This window comes from Antechinus flavipes, chromosome 1 (genome assembly GCF_016432865.1).
Source record: "Antechinus flavipes isolate AdamAnt ecotype Samford, QLD, Australia chromosome 1, AdamAnt_v2, whole genome shotgun sequence".
In the NCBI taxonomy this organism is placed as follows: Eukaryota; Metazoa; Chordata; class Mammalia; order Dasyuromorphia; family Dasyuridae; genus Antechinus; species Antechinus flavipes.
The window spans coordinates 111474243-111493983 of NC_067398.1; the positions used below are offsets into that span (position 1 = coordinate 111474243).

The 19741-nt window shown below is 33.9% G+C and overlaps 1 protein-coding gene across 2 annotated transcripts in view; it reads left to right on the forward strand.

The window, feature by feature from the left end:
* GLIS3 (GLIS family zinc finger 3) overlaps window positions 1–19741 on the forward strand; it is a 615465-nt gene that overhangs the window by 519190 nt on the left and 76534 nt on the right. For both annotated transcript variants that reach the window (XM_051987896.1, XM_051987905.1), the window contains exon 8: window positions 13877–14045. In XM_051987896.1, coding sequence (XP_051843856.1) covers window positions 13877–14045 — 169 coding nt within the window. The remainder of the gene's footprint in view (window positions 1–13876; window positions 14046–19741) is intronic.

Below are 19741 nucleotides of genomic sequence, written 5' to 3' on the forward strand. Positions count from 1 at the left end.
ATTGAAGATTGGGGAAAGGAAAGAAGAAAAACAATTTATTATAAAACAAGAGAGAATTTGAAAATAAATGCAGTTGAATGGGTGAGGCAAAATTTAGATAGATGGGCTATGATGAGAAGAGCCACTTCATCAGAGATGGTACTAAAGGAATAAGTGGGGGGGGATGTTATGTTAATGATTTGTGAGATGAAGAAAAGAATAGGGAATCTTCTTAGTCTAACACTAAGATTAGTATCCCTAGTGTAACTAGCTATTGTATCACTAAATGTTGTACATGTAAAGGCTTTTTAGTTTGATGGGAATTTCCAGAGTTTGAACTTCATTAGTCTTCTAAAACTCAGAGTACACTATTGTGAAAACAGATTATTAGAATTAGAAACAAGCTTACTAGAGTATAGCTCATACCTAAAAAATCTCTTCTATGATATCACTCAACAAGTACTCATCCAATCTTTGCCTAAAAATCTTCAATGAGTAGCCCAGTTGGGCATTGTTGGAATGTCTCATTACTTTATTAGCTGTGTATTTGATTTCTTTTAATTACTTCTTTGGGAAATAAAAAGACAACTTCTTCTGAGAGAAACCTATCACCTTCTAAGCAGCCCTTTCCCCTTTAAGATCATCATAAGTATTAAGTGTTTCTTTATATCATGCTAAAATTTATATGTAAAAGTCTACCCATTGTTTCACAGGCTGTTCTTTAGGGGCAAGCAGAACGAACCTGGTTCCTTTTCCTGCATAGCTCATCAAGTACTTGAAAGTAATCATTGTGACTTCCCCAAATGTCTTCCCTTCTCAAAACTGAACATCCCCAATCTCATCACTCAATTCATATATGATAAGATCTCAAGGCTACTCATCATTCTGATTGTACTCCTCTAAATACTGTCTAACTTATCAGTATCTTTGTTAAAATCACCATTCAGAGCTTCATGTTTTATTTTAGTTATGATCTGACCAATGACAAGTTCAGTCACTTTCCTTCTTTCACTGTATGTGAAATCACATTAGTTTTTTTTTTTTTACTTTTTTATCCCAACATTATTCCATCTTGAACTTGAAGTCCAATAATCTCCTCAATTCTCTTTCTGAGTGTGAGGGATGTAGAAGACCCTTACCCAAAATGACTAGTCAGAGATCACTCAGTAGAAGGCAGAAAAGTTGTTTATTGAAAACCTCCAGAGGATGAGCCATCCTATCACGAGATAAGAAAAAGAAAGCTTGTGGTAGGAGGGCTAAAAAAGTAGTAAAGATACATAGCTTTTATACAAGAAATTATATCACAAGTAAGAGAGCATTGAGAAAGGGAGGGGGAGGCATCTAATTGGTTGTTGCTAATTGGGGAGATTGGAATGGAAGGTTTTTGTTTCCCTGAAATCTCCTGATTTCTAGGAAACAGAAAGTCAGGCCTTCAGGCTTAATCAAGCAGACAGTGGTCCAGCTAATAGACTAAATATCGATAAATGTCAAATACCAATAAATCTCATCAGCTCAGGTTAAGTAAATGTTTCTAGCTGGCCAAGGCTCAAGTAGATATGAGCCTGCACATATTATACAGGTCATAGGGGAGGCACAGAAATAGTAAAATACAGAAAAAGAATTCATACATTCCTGTAAGTTCTTCACCTTATCTATTCCCCACATGAGGAACTGCAACCAAACCATGTGTTTGGGAAACTGATTTTAAGAACTCTTTTATTCATCATAAAATATCATTTAGCACCATGTCCAATCCTAGATATACAATATAGTTTATCCTCAGTTTGTTCTACTACATTTGAAATATCCCTAAAGATAGATATTTGGTATAATATTTCCCTTTGTTGGCAACATAAGGCTATTGTTTTTACTTAGAAATAGAGAGACTCTCCATTGCACCTAAAGCCATTCAAAAAAGAATTAACTTTGAATGCTGTGGTCTCCATATGAAAGTAGACATTTTCATACTTCAAAGATATCAAAAGTTTTATCATTTGGTAAATGTTAGAGAAACTGGGAATATTTAGCCTGAGGAAGAGCAGTTTGAGGGAGGAGATGATATACATCTTCAAGTATTTGAAGGGGTTGTCATGTGGAAGAAGAATCTGACTTTTGTTTTAGTTAGCTTTTTTAATGATTGGTTTTATTTTTAATTTATGGATTAAAACAAGCATTTCCATGAGGTAGTATAATAATTTTTAAAGATGATTGTAGGAAGAGGACTCTGGGAAGATGGTGGAGGTCAGAAAATTCTAAGCTCTCCAGATTTCCTCTGCAAAGAAAACAAAATAGCACCTCAGGTTGAACATAAAGCATCAAAAACAAACAAGAATTGGGGTAGAACTGTATTCTTCCTGGGACAACGAGAGAATATGTGAAGAAAAATTCCAGAACAGAAGCTTGATTGTTGTGAAGTGTAAACACCTTTAGCATTCCAGTGAAACAGCAAGCAAGGAATACTGGAGGTTAAAGGATTTGGAGCTAACCTTGATCACAGCCACAAAAATTTCCATGTCTTGGGCACTGTGGGGAACCCTGATTCTATGCTAGGAAGATTGAAAAAACCTCCATTGAGAAGATATGAAAGGCTTCCATTTGTGCTATTTAGACATGGCCTTGAGTAAGAAGATACCAGCATACTTCCCAGTGAATGGAGAAGCAGTGGAATGGGAATCCTGTTGGCTATGAGCTCTTATGGGAGGCTGAGTTCTTGGTTTTGGTTCCAGGCCAGAGGGAATAACTGAAGGTTATAGCCACTGGAAAGTTCTTGGAAAGCAAGAACATTTCTGGTGTAGTATACTGAGGTGCCCTAGCTGTGACTTAGAGGTGGGGAAAAGAGTTCAGAGGTTGGGGCCAGGACAAAAGTCAAAAAATAACAGTAAAAAGTACCTGAGGCCAGAAGCACTATTCTCTATAGGACAGGACTAGAGATGATTATAATAAAAAGCTGTTATAAATAATAACAATATTGATAAAAAGCTGGCAAAGGAGAAAGAACCCAATGATAATATGGAAATAAAGATGATGGAGTTTATCTTCAGAGGAAAATACTGAAGCAAAAAAAAAAAAAAAAAAGCAGCTGGTTGGCCCCATAAGTAGAGCTTGGCTCTAAAATCAGGAAGACTTTGAGTTCAAAGCCAACCTCAAATACTTAACACTTGCTAACTATGTGACCCCGGGCAAAGCACTTAACAATAATGGCCTTGAGGGGGAAAAAAGTTTCTCTTACTTCAAGAGTAACACCAAATAGTCATCTGCCACAAAATAATTCATAGAAATCTATGATTTCAAAAAATTTAAATCAAATAAAATAGATGAAAGAAAAATTTTCAAACAATAACTACCCAATAAAAATAAGAGATTATGAAAAGGAAGTCAACAAACTGGAAAAGGAGATCTGAAATCTTAAGGGATAAAAATTTACTTTTTGAAAATTAAAACTGGGCAAGGGAAAGCCAGAGACGTTATAAGAGAAAGAAAAGAAGTTATGAGACCGAGATAATAAAATAAAATATAAAGAATGAAAAAATAGAAGAGAATGTGAAACATTTCAGAAGAAAAACAACTGATATGGAGAGGAGATCAAGAAGAGAAATCCTAAGAATAATTGGACTATCTGAAAGTTTCAATAAAAAAAATTAATAATAGAAGAGATAATAAAAGAAAATTATCCTGAAGTGTTAAAACAAGAGGATATAGTAGAAACAAAAAAAAAAAATCTATTGATCACCACCTGGAAAGAACTAGGAGGAAAACAAAGGAAATCATAGCTAAATTCCAAAATGCCCAAATTAAGGAGAAAATATTACAAGCAATAAGAAAAAAAAACAGTTCAAATACAGTAGAGCCACAATTAGAAATATAGAAGACCTAGCATTTGGCTAAATTAAAGGATAATAGGTTTTGAAATAGTATGTATTGAAGAGCAAACTATCAGACCTAGCAAAGTTGAGGATAAACCTGAAAGAAAAAAAAATAGATATTCGATAAATTGCCAGACTTTCAGGCTTCTGTTGCATAAAGACCTCAACTTAATAGAAAAATTAACATATAAGATCCAAGAAAAATATAAGATAAACATCAAAGACTGATTACAAGAGATTCAATAAGCACAAATTATTATTTTAATACATGGAAATGTAAACAGTATATCTAAATTTGTCTTATAATTGGGTGGTTTGAAAGAAAGATTAAAATAACACTGAGGAAGAAAATATAATTCTAAAAGGCAAAACCATGTATATAATTATTTCTTTAAAATGAGGTTCAAGAGGAAAAAGCGATACAAAGAAATTAGATGAGGTAGAAGGCTGATAGCTCTGGAACCCTACTCTTCAGAAAGAAATGAGAAGAAAGAGATTGGGAGGGAGAGAGGATAAGGGATAAATTTTTAGGGGTAATCTACTCACAGACCTAAGTTAAAGAGAGAACAACATATATATTTAGAAGGAAATAAGTCTTAAATTTATAAAGAAATAAGAGGATGATCAGAAAGAGTGGTGAAGGGTTAGAAGAATGTGAGAATTAACAGAAATGCGATAAAGAGAGAATAACTTATTTTTGGAAGGGTATAAAACTTTTCTAAATTCAGATACAAATAAAAGAGCAAGGGGATTAAGTAAGGGGAGAAAATAAGGGAGATGTTCTTAAAAAGGGGTAGGTTAAATAACAGGATGACAAGATAGTGGGCAGAAGTCAAATAGAGGAGTCAGGAGGGATAGGAATAGGGTGAGAGATAGAAGCAAAGCAGAAAAGTGAGGAAGAATAGGAATAGGGTAGTAAGGATAGTAAGGAAAATAGAAAGGAGGAATATAAATAATAAGTAATTATAACAGAATACAAATTGGATGAATTCACCCATAAAATGGAAAGATAGTAGATATTATTGAGAAGAAAAATAAAATAGAAGTATGTATAAAAGTATTTTACATTCATGCAAATATATATATATATATATGTATACACACATACATATATATACACACATAATTTTCTTCTCAATAGTATTTTTTCTAATTACATGTAAAGATAGTTTTCAGCATTCATTTCAATGAGATTTTGAGACCCAATTTTTTTTCTCTCCCTCCTTTATCTCCCTCTCTCCAAGACAACAAACATGATATGGGTTATACTTGTACAATCATTTTAAACGTAATTTCCATATTTGTCATGTTGTGAAATAAAAATCAGAACAAAAGAGAGAAAAAAGCACAAGAAAGAGAAAGCACACATAAAAAGAGATGAAAATAGTATATACTTCTATTTATTAATTCTTTCTCTGAATGCAGATGGTATCTTTTTTCACATGTCCTGTGTAGTTAATTTGGTTATTTATAATAGTCATAATGACTTATTTGCTCAGAGTTATTCTTAAAGCAATATTACTATTACTGTTAGATCTGAAGGATAAAACCAGGACCAACAGGAAGAAATGGCAAAGAAGATAATTTAGCCTTGATGTTATTTAAAAAATAAACTAAAACAATAATAATTTTAAAAACCTTTCCAAGATTAAAACTCTAAAAGTAGAATACACTGCTTGAAAAAGTGATGGGTTTCCCTATCCTTGGAGGTCCTTAAATAGAAGCTGGAAGCTACTTGTCAGGAGTGATATAGTAGTAATTCCTCTTTTGGATCTGGCATTGGATAACCACATAATACTTTATAACTCTGAGTACTGCTACTTCTGGAGCAGATCTTAACTTATATACTTCTTCCCTCATCTTGCATGAGAATATGCCTGTGTCTTTGCACAAATGTTCCATATAGGATCCACTCAGGTTATTGAATGACCTCTTCGGATTAATAATAGGTAACATTTATATCAGTTTTTCACCTCATTTAATATATATTGTCTCACAACAATTCAGTGAGATAAATGATATTACCATTCCCATTTTACAGATATACTTTGAGACACATCTGAAAAATACTTAGATAAATTTTTCTTAGTCAGAAGTACAAAATATATCTGGAATACTCCTACCACTTTCCTCAGGAAGAGACAGATATGAAATAAGAACTAACATAATCCAAAACTAATGGAAAGAAAGTCTTCAGTAAGAGGAGAATGATCTTATAGCCCCCAGTTTAAGCAGGGGACCCTTATATTAATCCAGCAACAGAATTTTTCTTCCTTGGGGATTTCATTATCATTCACAAAAGCAATAAGATTTTCTATATATTCATCTACCATGCCTAATCAAATTTTCCGTCTGCCAATTACTGACCATGTCTGAAGGTAGATTGAAAAGACTTTTACAAGCTTTAAAAAATGACAATGACCCTGTGGTAACATTAGAGAGAGAATGCTAACACATTTAGACGTCATACTGACATTAATGGATTTTATCACTTCAGCCTTACTAAGAAATTTTTGTATCCTGGAGAAATGGGCACAGCTCTTGACTGTCATTCAAAACATGTGTATCTCATTGCATTGTGTTCTACATAAATGGCATAGTTAATTGAAAGATTCAATAATAATCATTGTAATCATGGGCATAATAGCTCTTTAATACTTATATTAGAGATTTTTTTACCCAGAGATAAAAAATTGCATTCTCTTAATCTGAATTTCACTGTCATACAATTTGGAGCAATAGTGGGTGTCAAATTTGTGCACAGTGGGTAAGAAGCAAGTATTGTATTGACAGATGTTCTAATAAGCTGGTATTCAAGATTGCTTCCTAGAATGTTGAATGTGAAGTTTAATTCAATTTAGGAAAAAAAATACAATGAATATTTATTAAGAGCCTACTGTGTGCACAGTGCTATTCTTCAAGTTGGCAAAATTCAAAAATTATGTAATTAAGTAACTACAATTCCATCAATGTTGAACTATCCTTTTTACCTTTGCAAACTGTGGTCCCTCTAAGTCTTAAGAGATGGTCTTTTTGAATGATTTTTTAAAAGATTCATCATTCCATAGCTAATTTATTAGCAGCCCTCCTCAAAATGAATTAGATCATTTTGATTTACAATAATTATGTCATTTGACTATTACAAATAATCAAATTAGCTGTAAAGAATATAAGAAGGAAGACTCTATCTTCAACCAGAGAAAGAACTTATAAATAGAAATATGTATGGGATGATTTTACATATACACACATACATATTTATGTCTAATGAAAAGCATCTTTAAGGTGGGGAGTAGAGAAGAAAAAAAAGAAAAAGTTTTATTGGATATTTAAAAGGAATAACAAGTTGTATATGATGGATTTGCAGTTTCATGTATTATCTTTTTGTATTATTCTACATTATGGATATGTTAATTTTATACCATAAATTGAAATTTAAATAAATAAATAGAGAATATTAAAAATAAATAAAAATAAAACAAAAAGGACTATATATAGTATACATGAAATATGACTTTAACTGCCCCACAGCACAGAGTTCCTTTCCAAATGTAGTATTTGATTTTCTACTGGCATTATATTTTACTTCCAAGAAAAGATGGCACAACACAGAAGACCTTAACCTGAGGAGGAAGTATAATAATACAGTGATATTATGATAATAATAGTAGCTCACATTTATATAATGCATTAAGATTTATAAAACTTTTGCATACATTATGGTCTCATAGAAAAATAAATAACATATACTAGATAATTATAAAATGCATGAATTATGATAGGACATACTAAGGAGATGAGTATTTAAGAGAAAATCCTTTCTCTTAAGGACTTTACATGTTAATAAAGGAAGACAACATTGTGGAGTGGTGATCAGAAAGTTGTGTTTTATTTTGGAAAGCTATAAGAGGAAGAAGGAAGAGTAGATCATACTTGATAAATGCTGATAAATTCAAATGTTGTTCAAGAGCTTTTTAATCAATAAATAAATATGCCTTTATTAGGTACTTGCTATGTGCCTCATCTCTATACCTGATTCTAGAGATAAAAACTTCCCCTTTAAGGAGTTTACATTCTATTGGAGGAGACCATAGGCATTAGGTACCATTCTATTCAGTAATGTGTTTATAATAATAACAGCTCATATTTCCATACTATATTAAGATTTATATAACCTTTATTCAGGTTAATAGTACAATAGAGAGATGGCCAAATAACTAGATTATGGCTGAATTAATGAATACAAATAGATGGGAGAGAAAAAAACCATAAATGCTAGTGATTTGAGTATTTAACAAAGAGACAGTCCTTTCCCATGGGGAGTTTGCATTTTAATATCTGGAGTGGTGATGAGAGAAGTGTGCCCATATACAGAGATTCAGTAGGGAACATTAAATTAGATTGGAATCTTAAGAGATTTTTGATATCTTTGCAGAAAGCAGTTTCAATTAAGTGATAAAGTGAGGAGCCAGCTTTCAGAGAGGTGAGAAAAGATAGAGGAGAAAAACATGGAGACATAGGTATAAATGGCTTTTTTAATGAATTTGGCTAATAAAAGACTATAGGATGACAGTTGGTGTGGATAATGTGTTCTAGTGTGGTAGTGCTCTAGGTATTTTTTAAAGTTTAAGAAGCCTTGAACCTATTTATAGACAGAAAGGAAGAAATACTAAGTAGGGAGAGATTGAAAATTACAAAGAGGGGGGATGACAATGTGGGCAATCTGTTAGGGAAGAGAGGAAGAGGATGGATTTGAAGGAAGAAGTGGTTGAGATGATATCAAGGTGTGAGATGAGGAGGAGAGAAAATGATGTTCTAGTTCAATAGTCTAAGCAGGCATACAATTCAGAACAAGACCCAATATTTGACAATTTTACAGGTAGGTAGAAACTTCCACAGATTGCACCTCAGAATCTCCCTGCTGTTATGTATGAAGAATCATATAAATTGGTAGAAACTTCAGTAATCAAATAGTTCAACCAATACCTGACAAAGCATTCCTTTTATGCCATCATTCACTTTCTACGGTTTCATCTAATACCTGCCTGAAAATTTCCTCTTAATATCCCTAAAAGTTTGATACTGTGATACTTGTATATTTTGCAGCAGAGAAGGACTCCTTAAATTGTACCAATAGTATCATAGATATAGTCCTGACAGGTAATACCTTACCAGGGGAATCTGGTAAATTATAGAGCTCCAATCACAGAATGTTACCATTCACTACATTTAATTTCCAAAGCAAAATATGTTTTCCTGTGTCATTCTTCTTCTCATCCCACCAAAACCCTGTCCTTTTCTCTGCTTTCCTCCAGCTGGAGGGCCCCAACTGTTCTTCCTTTGCTAGAGATGTCTATGGAGGAGCCACGCTGAATTTTATTTACTGATTTGTAATTCTAACAGAACAGCCTTTCCTTTGTTATGATCATTACCTATATGCCCCAGGACTAATAAATGTGGGATGTATTGTCATTACCATTTTTTAAACTCTTAGTAGAGTTCACAGTTTTTGTATATGGAGAGGGGGAAATGTTTATAAAGTATCTCTGTGACCTTTTATTCTTCCATCAGTATTTGGAATACTACATTGAGTCCAAGCCCCAGCCTTACAAACACCAATATTCATGCTACTGCCATGATCCTTCTAAATAGCCTATTCCCCTGGGTGAAATTATTATTTGGAATAAAAGCTGAATTCTGGCTCCCTAAGCGAGTCTAACAATAAATGAGGGTAGTGATTCATAAGCCGACTCTCATGTGTTTGCAAATGTGCAACTTTTATTGAGGCTGCCACACAAAACAGAAGCTCTACGTTACCTTTTCTAGCTAGTAAGCGTTTTCCAGCTTGCCTCAAAATCTTTTGTAGTTGGGCTGAGGATGGCAGTAATGGTGGTTATTGCTGTGGGAGAGTAGACATAGGCATTAGCATATAGGACAAAGTTAGATTCACAAAGGGCAGCAGTAAATCTATGGAATTAAGCTATTCTAGTACCAGTACTTTTTGAGGGGTAAAGTAGTAGCAGAATTTTAATTGAGCCTTTTAAGTGACAGAGCTATTGCCTCATTAAAGAGTACAGAAAAGGAATTTGTATTAAGTAGTTTCTTGCCAAAAGGTTGTGTTTGTCTGTTTTGTGCCTGGATTTTGAGAAGGAAGTACTAATTTGTCAATAGAGTTTCCACCTCCCTTAATTTCTCTCAAAAATCTAATCCTCCTAGCCTCTAACTTGAAATAATCCAAAAGGCAATTCTCAAAATTTACATTATTCAGAAAATCTTTCTTCCCTAACTAGAAGACTAGGCTCTGAAAAATTCAAGATCTCCCCTCCTCCACAAAGGAACTGGATTTCACAATATTATTTATGTTCTCAGGCCAGTATAAATGTGTATGTGAGCGTGTGTGTGTGTGTGTGTGTGTGTGTGTGTGTGTGTGTGGGTGTGTATGTTGTGTGCTTCTGCTGCAAAGTACTTTTTTTCCCTCCTGAGGCAATTGGAGTTAAGTGAATTGCCCAGGGGAACATGAATTGCCCAGGGGAACATGGCTAGGAAGTGTTAAGTATCTGAGACCACATTTGAACTCAGATCCTCCTGACTTCAAGACTGGTGTTCTATGGCAAAGTACTTTCAACTGCTCCTGGGGGTAGTGGTAGAGAGTAGAGAGCAAACTGCACCCATGCCTAGGTTCCTCAACCCCGTAAGCACTCATCTATTTTATGGGAAAAAAAAAAAAAAAAACAAAAAACATTGTCTATCTCTTTGTTAAAATGAAACTTATTCATATCCCAAACCTGCTTTTTTATCCATGTGTATATCTATACACACACAGATATGGATATATATATATATAATCATTTACATAATATATATATGCGAATGCAGTCAGAAGCAACCAGTGGAGAAGTAAGAGTACACAGAATAATAATGGAGTGGAAGGCTTAGATTCAAAAGTCAATAATTTACATTATTAGTTATGTGACCATTAACTTCTCTCTCCCAACCTCAGTTTCCTTATCTCTAACTAAGTTGGAAATTTTCCAAAGCCTCTTTCAGTTCTGAATCTTATGAGCACTTGAATGATTTTTTTTTTTTTTAGTTTCTTGATGCCTTATAGAAGCCATTAGCTTCAAACTCACCCAATTCTAATTTTTAAAGAATTATTTTCTTCACTTATCCTTTGTACCTCCTTTTCCATTTGGCCAATTCTAATTTTTAAGGAATTCTTTACTTCAATGAATTTGTGTCCCTCTTTTTCCATTTAGCCAACTCTGCTTTTTAAGAAGTTCTTCTTAATCAGTGAATTTTTGAATATCATTTTCCATTTGGTCAATTCTGCTTTTCAAAGTGTTTTTCACCTTATTGGACTTCTTATCATTTGGCCTGTTCTATTTTTTATAGTAGTTTTTTTTTTTTTCCCAAATACCTGCAAAATTAGTTTTTAACATTCCCCTTTGCAAAACTTTGTGTTTCAAATTTTTTTTCTCTTCCTCCTCATTCTCTTTCCTAGACAGTAAGCAATGAATTATAAGTTAAACATGTGCAGTTCTTCTAAACATATTTCTATTGAATGAATGCTTGAAAAACAAAATAAGTAGGCCATCCAGCATCATATTACCTATCAACAAAGCAGCAATTAGATATAATTGTGCTGGGTTCTAATTCAGTGTGGTGGAGGGATAATGGTGTCATCATTAAGGGCAGTCTATGTTTATAGTTGCACCAGGAATTAGGGATAGGAGGTGAGGGAGAAAATAATCAAGTGCTTACTGTGTGCCTGTCACTGTGTTAAATATGTTTTTTACAGATATTTTTCTCATTTGGCCCTTACAACAACTATGTGAGGTAGAGCTTATTATTGTCCCCATTTTAAAGTTAAAGAAACTATAGCATATTTGAGGTAGCAGGTGACCTCATATAAGATAACCATTATTCCATAGAGTTGGAAATAGGAACTTAGAGAACAGAAGCTATACAGACAGGACTTTAAATATGATGGCAGCAACAATAGCATTTAGACCCCAAGTCATCAGAAAACTAATTACAGAAAGATGGAGATTGTGGTTTCTATGAGAAGGAAATATACCCCTGTCTCTTCAGTATACTATGGTAAAGCCTTGTTTTCTCCAAGTCATTCACAGATCTATATATTAGTGGATGTTAGATTCCCTGAGAATTGAGAGGATCAAGATCTTGATAGTCTGTGATTAGATATAATTGAAAGGACTAAAGGTAGGGAACTCTCCTTGAGAGATTGTGGTCCAATTCTTGGTCTAAATTATAGAATCATAGATTTTCATTTGGAAGAGAGTAACTCTTGCTGAGTTCAATCCCTTAATTTTCCAAGTGAAGAAACTGAGGCTCAGAATAATTAAATGTCTTCAAAAAAGAAGTGGCAGGGACAGAATTAAAACTTAGCTACAAAAACTCTAAATCTATTTCTTTCCACCATACCACATAACATATTTTGGAAGCAAGACAAAGATCTCTTAGTGATAAAGGAAGACATCAAGGATGTGTTGATAAATGTTTAACAAACAGGGAAATGTTCACATGACACAATTCTTAATTTTAATTTACCTTATTAATATTAACATTTTCTAGAGTCTAAATAGTCCACAAAATAGCAGATCAATACTGATTTGGCAAGTTTTCTGAGATGCAAATATTCATACTGAAAATTTAATCATTAGCTTTCCTGAGCTGGTTCAAGATGACTCCAATATACCCTCATCTCAAGTTGGGGAGATTTCTACTGGATACTTTGGGTACATTGACAGACTCCTCCCTGTCATGCTCCAAAAGTGACAAGCAAGGATTTCTTGTGTAGTATTGTAGCAGTTATGCAGGACCAGGTTTCAAGCCTTAGGATACATTCCACTATAGGAAGAGGAGCATGTCACTCAATCAATAAATTAGCAAATGCCCACATATTTATTTTATAGATATTTTCTATATACTTAAATATGTGCACATTGTCTCTCTCAACAAAATTTATGCTACAAGAGATTAAAATGCTCTATTTTTGCCTTTGTATTTTCAGAACATAATTCATTACACAGCATATAGTAGTAGCTGCTTACTAAATGCTTGCTGATTGATTGATAATAATAATTGGGACTATGCTCTTAATCTGGGATTAAAACCTCCCAGAGATTTGTGAACTTGAAAGGAAAACATTAAATATTTTATCTGTGACAATAATTTGTTTTCTCTGCAATTCTAGTATTATGTTTTATGCTTTTGAAAGCATTATTCCGAATAGATATCCATAATTTTCACCAGACTGTCAAAGGGATCTGTAACACAAAGCGGGTTAAGAATCTTTGGCCTAGATGACCTATAATGTCTTCTCTAACTCTAACATTCTACGAATTAATAAAAGCCAGTGCCTATTGCTCTTAATTGACACCAGGACAATCCCTCTTGTTGTAGGGGCTGAATCCTGGGAAGTACATCTGAACAATTGTGGGAAATGAGATACAACTAGGGCAGTGCCATCCTCACCCAGCCCCCCAGCCCTTTAACTCTTGTCACCAATGAGATGCTAAAAGGAATAAGAAACATATGCATTAGCTTATTGTCATACTTGAATAAATGAAAGGTAATAACTTAGTGACCAGCAGTGGAAATATTAGAAGCTTAGGTAATTCTGTCCTGTTCAGACAAGGAGTTTGTTGTGAAAAGTGATGCTTGAACAAGCTATGAATGGCAGCTCCCAGCATAGTCCAGGCTGAGAGGCTCTGCTGCAATGGCAATAAGGAAAGTATTAGCCAGCCAACTGCCTGATTGCTATCCTCTCTGATGAGTTGAAACAAAACATGATATGTATATTCAACAAATGAAGAACTGGACTACAAGTACCAGGCTCCTACATCTCCCTTCCCCACTTCAGCATGTCTTGTCAGTCACCTACAGATGAAGTTTTTGCTTCCTTTTATCTCTCCCCCCACCTTATGTATGTGCATGTGTATGAGTGTACACGCACACTTTATTTTATTTGTGATTTAGCTTGAATTCCTTGTTGTCCCTTTTTATTTCAGCCACGATTTTCTCCAGCACTCACTCAAGCCGGAGTGGAACAGCTGCTGGGGCTGGGCCTCCCCCACATCCCGTCAGTCACCCTTCTCCGGGACATAATGTACAGGGGAGCCCCCACAACCCCTCCTCCCAGTTACCTCCTCTTTCGGCTGTGGACTCAGGAACTGAAAGGTAAGACCATCTGTCTCTTCCTTCTAAGCAGTGACACAGCCAAGCCTCCCTGCACCAAGAAATGATTTGACAGTTGCTAAATTTTATTAATAATACATTGGTGGGTTGATTTACCCAAAGGTGACATTTAAAAAGTACATACACATTTCACAAGAATTCAGTCTGCTCATCCTCTGTGGTTTTTTTTCCTTTTTGTGGTTTTTTTCTGCCTATTGGGGGGGGGGGGGGATATATATATATTAGTGACAGTCATTTAAAGTGTCTGTTTCAGGGAAAAAAGCAGCAGAATTTCCCTGTTGTTTCAACACCTCCTGTTCAGTTGTCACATATGTAGGCCATGTTAAGATGACCATATTTGCCTGTTGATCAATTTAAGGTTTTATTTTATAACATAAAAGAGCACATTATTTTCAATGGTTTTTTAGAGAACTGCTAATCAAATGTCATAACTCCCTATCTACTGAAGTCCCTCCCCCTGTCCCTCTCTCCCTCTATTATTTTAAGGCTTTTATCAGAGGCTATCCCATCAGGAAATTGATCTTTTCATTCTCCCAGGTGACAGAAATCTTTCCTCCTAAAAAATCTTTTAGCACTTGGACTCCTTCCCTCAACTTCCCCTTGTATAATGGTTGTTTATGCACTGGCTCTTCTTGAAGATTGATGGATGATTTCTGACCCACCCTCCTTCCATAAAATTGTACATTTTTCCTTGAAAGCAGCATCTGTGGTATATCCATCTTTGTCTTCCCAGTGCTCAGTCCAGTTCTTTGCACATAGTAGATGCTTAATAAATATTTTTAATTAAATTGAATTGAGTCTGTGACAAAATTGTATATAATGTCATCCAATGCCAAAAGCATTCCAGTGTCTACCACATGCAAAGTATTATAGAGACCAAGATAACACAAAAAGTGGTTGCTGTCTTCAAGGAGCTTATATTCCAGTATTTTAATAGTCTGTTAATTGGTTTCCCTGCTGCTAGGTCTTGCCTTACTCCAATCCATCTTCCATTCATCTGCCAAAATTATTTTCCTAACATGCAGATGCAAACATATCCCTCTACTCAACAAACTCTAGTGGCTCTATAGCATCCCAAGATCTAATCTAAAATCCTATTTGGCATTCAAAGCTCTTACTTCTACCCTGTTTCTAGTATTTTTACACCCAACACTCCCATCCACACTAGAATTCTTTGATTCAGTGAAACTGACCTTTTTGTTAATCCTCAAATAAAACATTCCATTTCTCCAATCTGAGAACTTTCAATGACTGGTCTTTATGCCTGGAAAGTTCTCCTTCCTCATGTATACCTTCTAGCCTTCCTGGTTTCCCTCAAAACCCAGATAAAAATCTCATTTTCTATAGGAAGCCCTTTTTTATTCTCTCTTAATTTTAGTCCTTTGCCTCTGTTAATGATCTCTACTTTACCTTTTTCCCCCTAAGACATTTTTAATTACATTTAATTTTTAAACATCTATTTTTTAAAATTTTGAGTTCTCAATTTTCTCCATCCCTCCATCCCCCCAATTGAGAAATCAAGGGGTTTAATATAGATTATACATGAATTGTCATACAAAATGTATTTCCATATTAGTCATCAGAAAACAGACCTCCCCCAATGAAAAAAATAAAGTACAAAATACAGTATTTCCATCTGCATTCACCTTCTATCAATTATTTCTCTGGAAGTGGATAGCATTTTTCATGATGAGTTCTTCAGAATTGTTTTAGATCATTGTTTTACTGAGAATATCTGTCATTCACAACTAATTGCCATACACTATTGATGTTACCATGTATAGTTCTCCTGGTTCTGCTCATTTTACTTTTTGCATCAGCTCATGTAAGTCTTTACATGTTTTTTCTGAAAGTATCTTACTTATTATTTCTTATAATACAATGGTATTTCATCACAACCATGCACCATAACATGTTCAGCCACTTCCCAGTTAATGAATAGCCATTTGATGTGCAATTCTTTGCCACCACAAAAAAAGAACTGCTATAAATATTTTTGTACATAAAGATCCTTTTCCTTTGATGTCTTTGGGACAGACCTAGTAATGCTACTACTGGATCATAATATACATAGTTTTAGAATTTTTTGGATGTAGTTCCAAATCATTCTCTAGAATAGTTGGACCAGTTTATAACTCCACTTAGAGTTATATTAATGCCTCAGCTTTCCCATATCCTACTAAGATTTGTCATTTTCTTTTTCTGTCATATTTGCCAGTCTAATTGGTAAGAGCTGGTTCCTCAGAGTTCTTATATTTTGCATTCTCTAATCAATAGTGACTTAGAAATTTTTTCATATGATTGTACATAACTTTTATTCCTTCTTAAAATTGTTCATATTCTTTGATCATTTATTAATTGACTAATGATTTGCATTGATATAAATCTGACTTATTTCTCTATATAACTAAGAAATAATGCCTTTAGCAGAAAACTTGCTGTGAAATTCTTCCTCACCCCCAACTTTTGTTTTCCTTCTGATTATGGCTACATTGATTTTATTTGTACACAGCTTTTTAAATTTAATATAATCAAATTTATCCATTCTGCATTTTATAATAATGTTCTCTGTCTTTTGCTTGGTCATAAATTCTTTCCTTATTCATAAAGCTGACAAGTAAACTATTCCATGCTCTCTTAATTTGGTAATAGTCACCCTTCATGCCTAAATTATATACCCATTTTGACTTTATCTTGTTATATGATATGAGATTTTGGACTGTGTCTACCTTTTGCCAAACTGCTTTACAGTTTTCCCAGCAGTTTCCAACAAATAGTGAGTTATTGTCGTTAAAGCTTGGATCTTTGGATTATGAAACACTAGATTATTATGGTCATTTACTATTTTATACTGCATAACTAATCTATTCCACAGATCCACTACTATTTCAGCCACATTGTTTTGATAATTACCACTTTTTAATACAGTTTGAAATTTAGTATGACTAAGCTACCATCCTTCACATAGTTTTTTCATTGGTTCCTTTGATATTCTTGACCTTTTTGTTTATCCAGAAGAATTATATTTTTACTAGGTTTACAAAATGATTTTTGGGGGGTAGTTTCATTGGTATGGCACTGAATAAATTAGTGTAGACAGAATTGTCAATTGTCATTTCTATTATGTTGGCTGGGCCTTCCCATAAGCAATTGTTATTTTTCTAAATGTTTAGGACTGATTTTATTTGTGGGAAAAGTGTTTTATAATTACATTCATGTAATTCCTAGTTTTCTTCTTGGAAGATAGGTTCCCAAGAATTTTACGTTTTCTACAGTTATTTTAAATGCAATTTATCTTTCTATCTCCTGCTGTTTGATTTTGTTGGTAATGTTTAGAAATGTTGATGATTTATGTGAGTTAATTCTATATCCTATAACTTTGTTAAAATTGTTAATTATTTCAACCTAGATTTTTAGTTGACCCTATAGGACTCTCCTATGGGACAACATCCAAAGATGTTGTACAAGAAAAATCAGACCAAAAGTGGGGGAGGGACATTAGAAAGAAAAATCTCCAAGCATAGCATCATCTCATCTGCAAAGAATGTTGGTTTTGTTTCCATATTTCCTATTCAAATTCCTTCAATTTCTTTTTCTTCTCTTAGTCCTATAATGAGAATTTCTAGTTAATGTTTCCATAATGGGCATCCTTATTTCACCCCAATTTTATTGAGAATACTTCTAGTTTATCTCCATTACAATTAATATTTGCTGATGATTTTATATAGCTACTACTTATCATTTTAAGGAAAGCTCCACTTATTCCTATGCTTTCTAAGCTTTTTAAAAATAGGAATGAATGTTGTATTTTGTCAAAAGATTTTTCCATGTCTATTGAGATAACCATATGAGTTCTGTTGATTTTACTATTGATATGGTCAGTTATGAGACAGTTTTTGCAAAATTGAAACTACTGCATTCCTGGTATAATTCTACAGGACATAGAGTATTATATTTGTGATGTATTGTTTTAATCTCCCTGCTAGTATTTTATTTTTTAAATTTATACCAATGTTCATTAGAGAAGTTTGTTTCTAGGTTTTTTTTCTCTGTTTTTGCTTTTCCTTGTTTAAGTATCAGCATCATATTTGTGGCATAAAAGGAATTTGGTAATACTACTTTGCCTTTTTTTCCAAATAATTTATGTAATATTGAAATTAATTGTTCTTTAAATATTTGGCAGAATTTTTTTGTCAGTGTGTCTGGCCTGATGATTTTTTTCCCTTAGGAATCAGTTTATCTTTTATGTAGCTTGTTTGTACATATTTGTTGCCTCCATTACATTGGAAGTTCCTCGGGTTCAAGGATGGTCTTCTATGTTTCTTTGTATTCTCACCTTCCTGACATATAGTGTTTACAAGGAAAGTTTTGTTGTTACAGGGAAGATTTTGTTGGGAAAAGCTAAGGAGAAGAGTTTGTATTTTATTCTTGAGGCAAGAGGGAGAACCTGGAGATAATTGAGTAGGAGAGTCACACTGTTGAATTTGTGATTAAGAAAAATTACCTACTTACTATCTAGAGAACAGAGAAGAATGATGAAAGATTTGAGTAGTAGGAATATCCAGAAGAAGGTGTCTGTAATCATCTTACTAAGAATGACTCATGAGTAGAAAGGCACAAATGTCATGAAGGTAGAAATAGTATGCTTAACAGTATGTGGAGTAAGGGAAAGCTGTGGTGACTGAGGCAGAAATAAGAAAGTTTAGAGAAGAGGAGAGTTTGAGGGGAAAGGTAATGAATTCATTTTTAGATATGCTGAGCTACAATGTTGCTAGGACAAGTGAACTGAAAGGATCCGCTAGTAATATGTAGAGTCTAGGAGTCACTTGCATAGAAGTGTCAGTTAAACCCTTGAAATTTAAGGAGATTGCCCAGAAATTGGGTTTTTTGGAATGATTCTAGAACTATAAAGTTTAGATTATAGATCTAAAGCCTGAAGAGACTTCAGAGGCCATTTAGTCTGATTCCTTCATTTTATAGATGAGGAAACTAAGATCCAGGGAAAGTAGGGGTACATACTCACTTAAAAACTTTTTCATACAGCCATTCATTATTTTGTACAAACCACCCCTCAATCTTCTCCCTCCCAAACAGACATATATACATAAGAGAATGGATTCCACGTGGGAGGATCTTCAAGTTCATAATTTTTTTTTCCTCAACAGTATTTTATTTTTTCCTCAACAGTATTTTATTTTTTCGAATACATGTAAAGATAGTCTTCAACACTCATTTTATTTTATTTTATTTTATAATCACTTTTTATTGACAGAACCCATGCCAGGGTAATTTTTTTTAATATTATCCCTTGCACTTGCTTCTGTTTCGATTTTTCTCCTCCCTCTACCCCCTCCCCTAGATAGCAAGCAGTCCTATATACAACATTCACTTTTGTAAGATTTTGTGTTCCAATTTTTTTCTTTCTCCCTTCTTTAGTCCCCCTCTGTCAGGGACTATATCAGACCCCAAGAAATCTGATATAGGTTATACATGTACAGTCCTTTCAAACATATTTCCATATTTGTCATGTTGTACAAGAAAAATCAGACCAAAAGTCAGGGAGGGACATGAGAAAGAAAAATCAAGCAAGCAGACAAACAAAACACAGTGAAAATACTGTTCTTCAATCCACATTCAATTTCTCCATAATTCTCTCTCTAGATGCAGATGGCATTTCC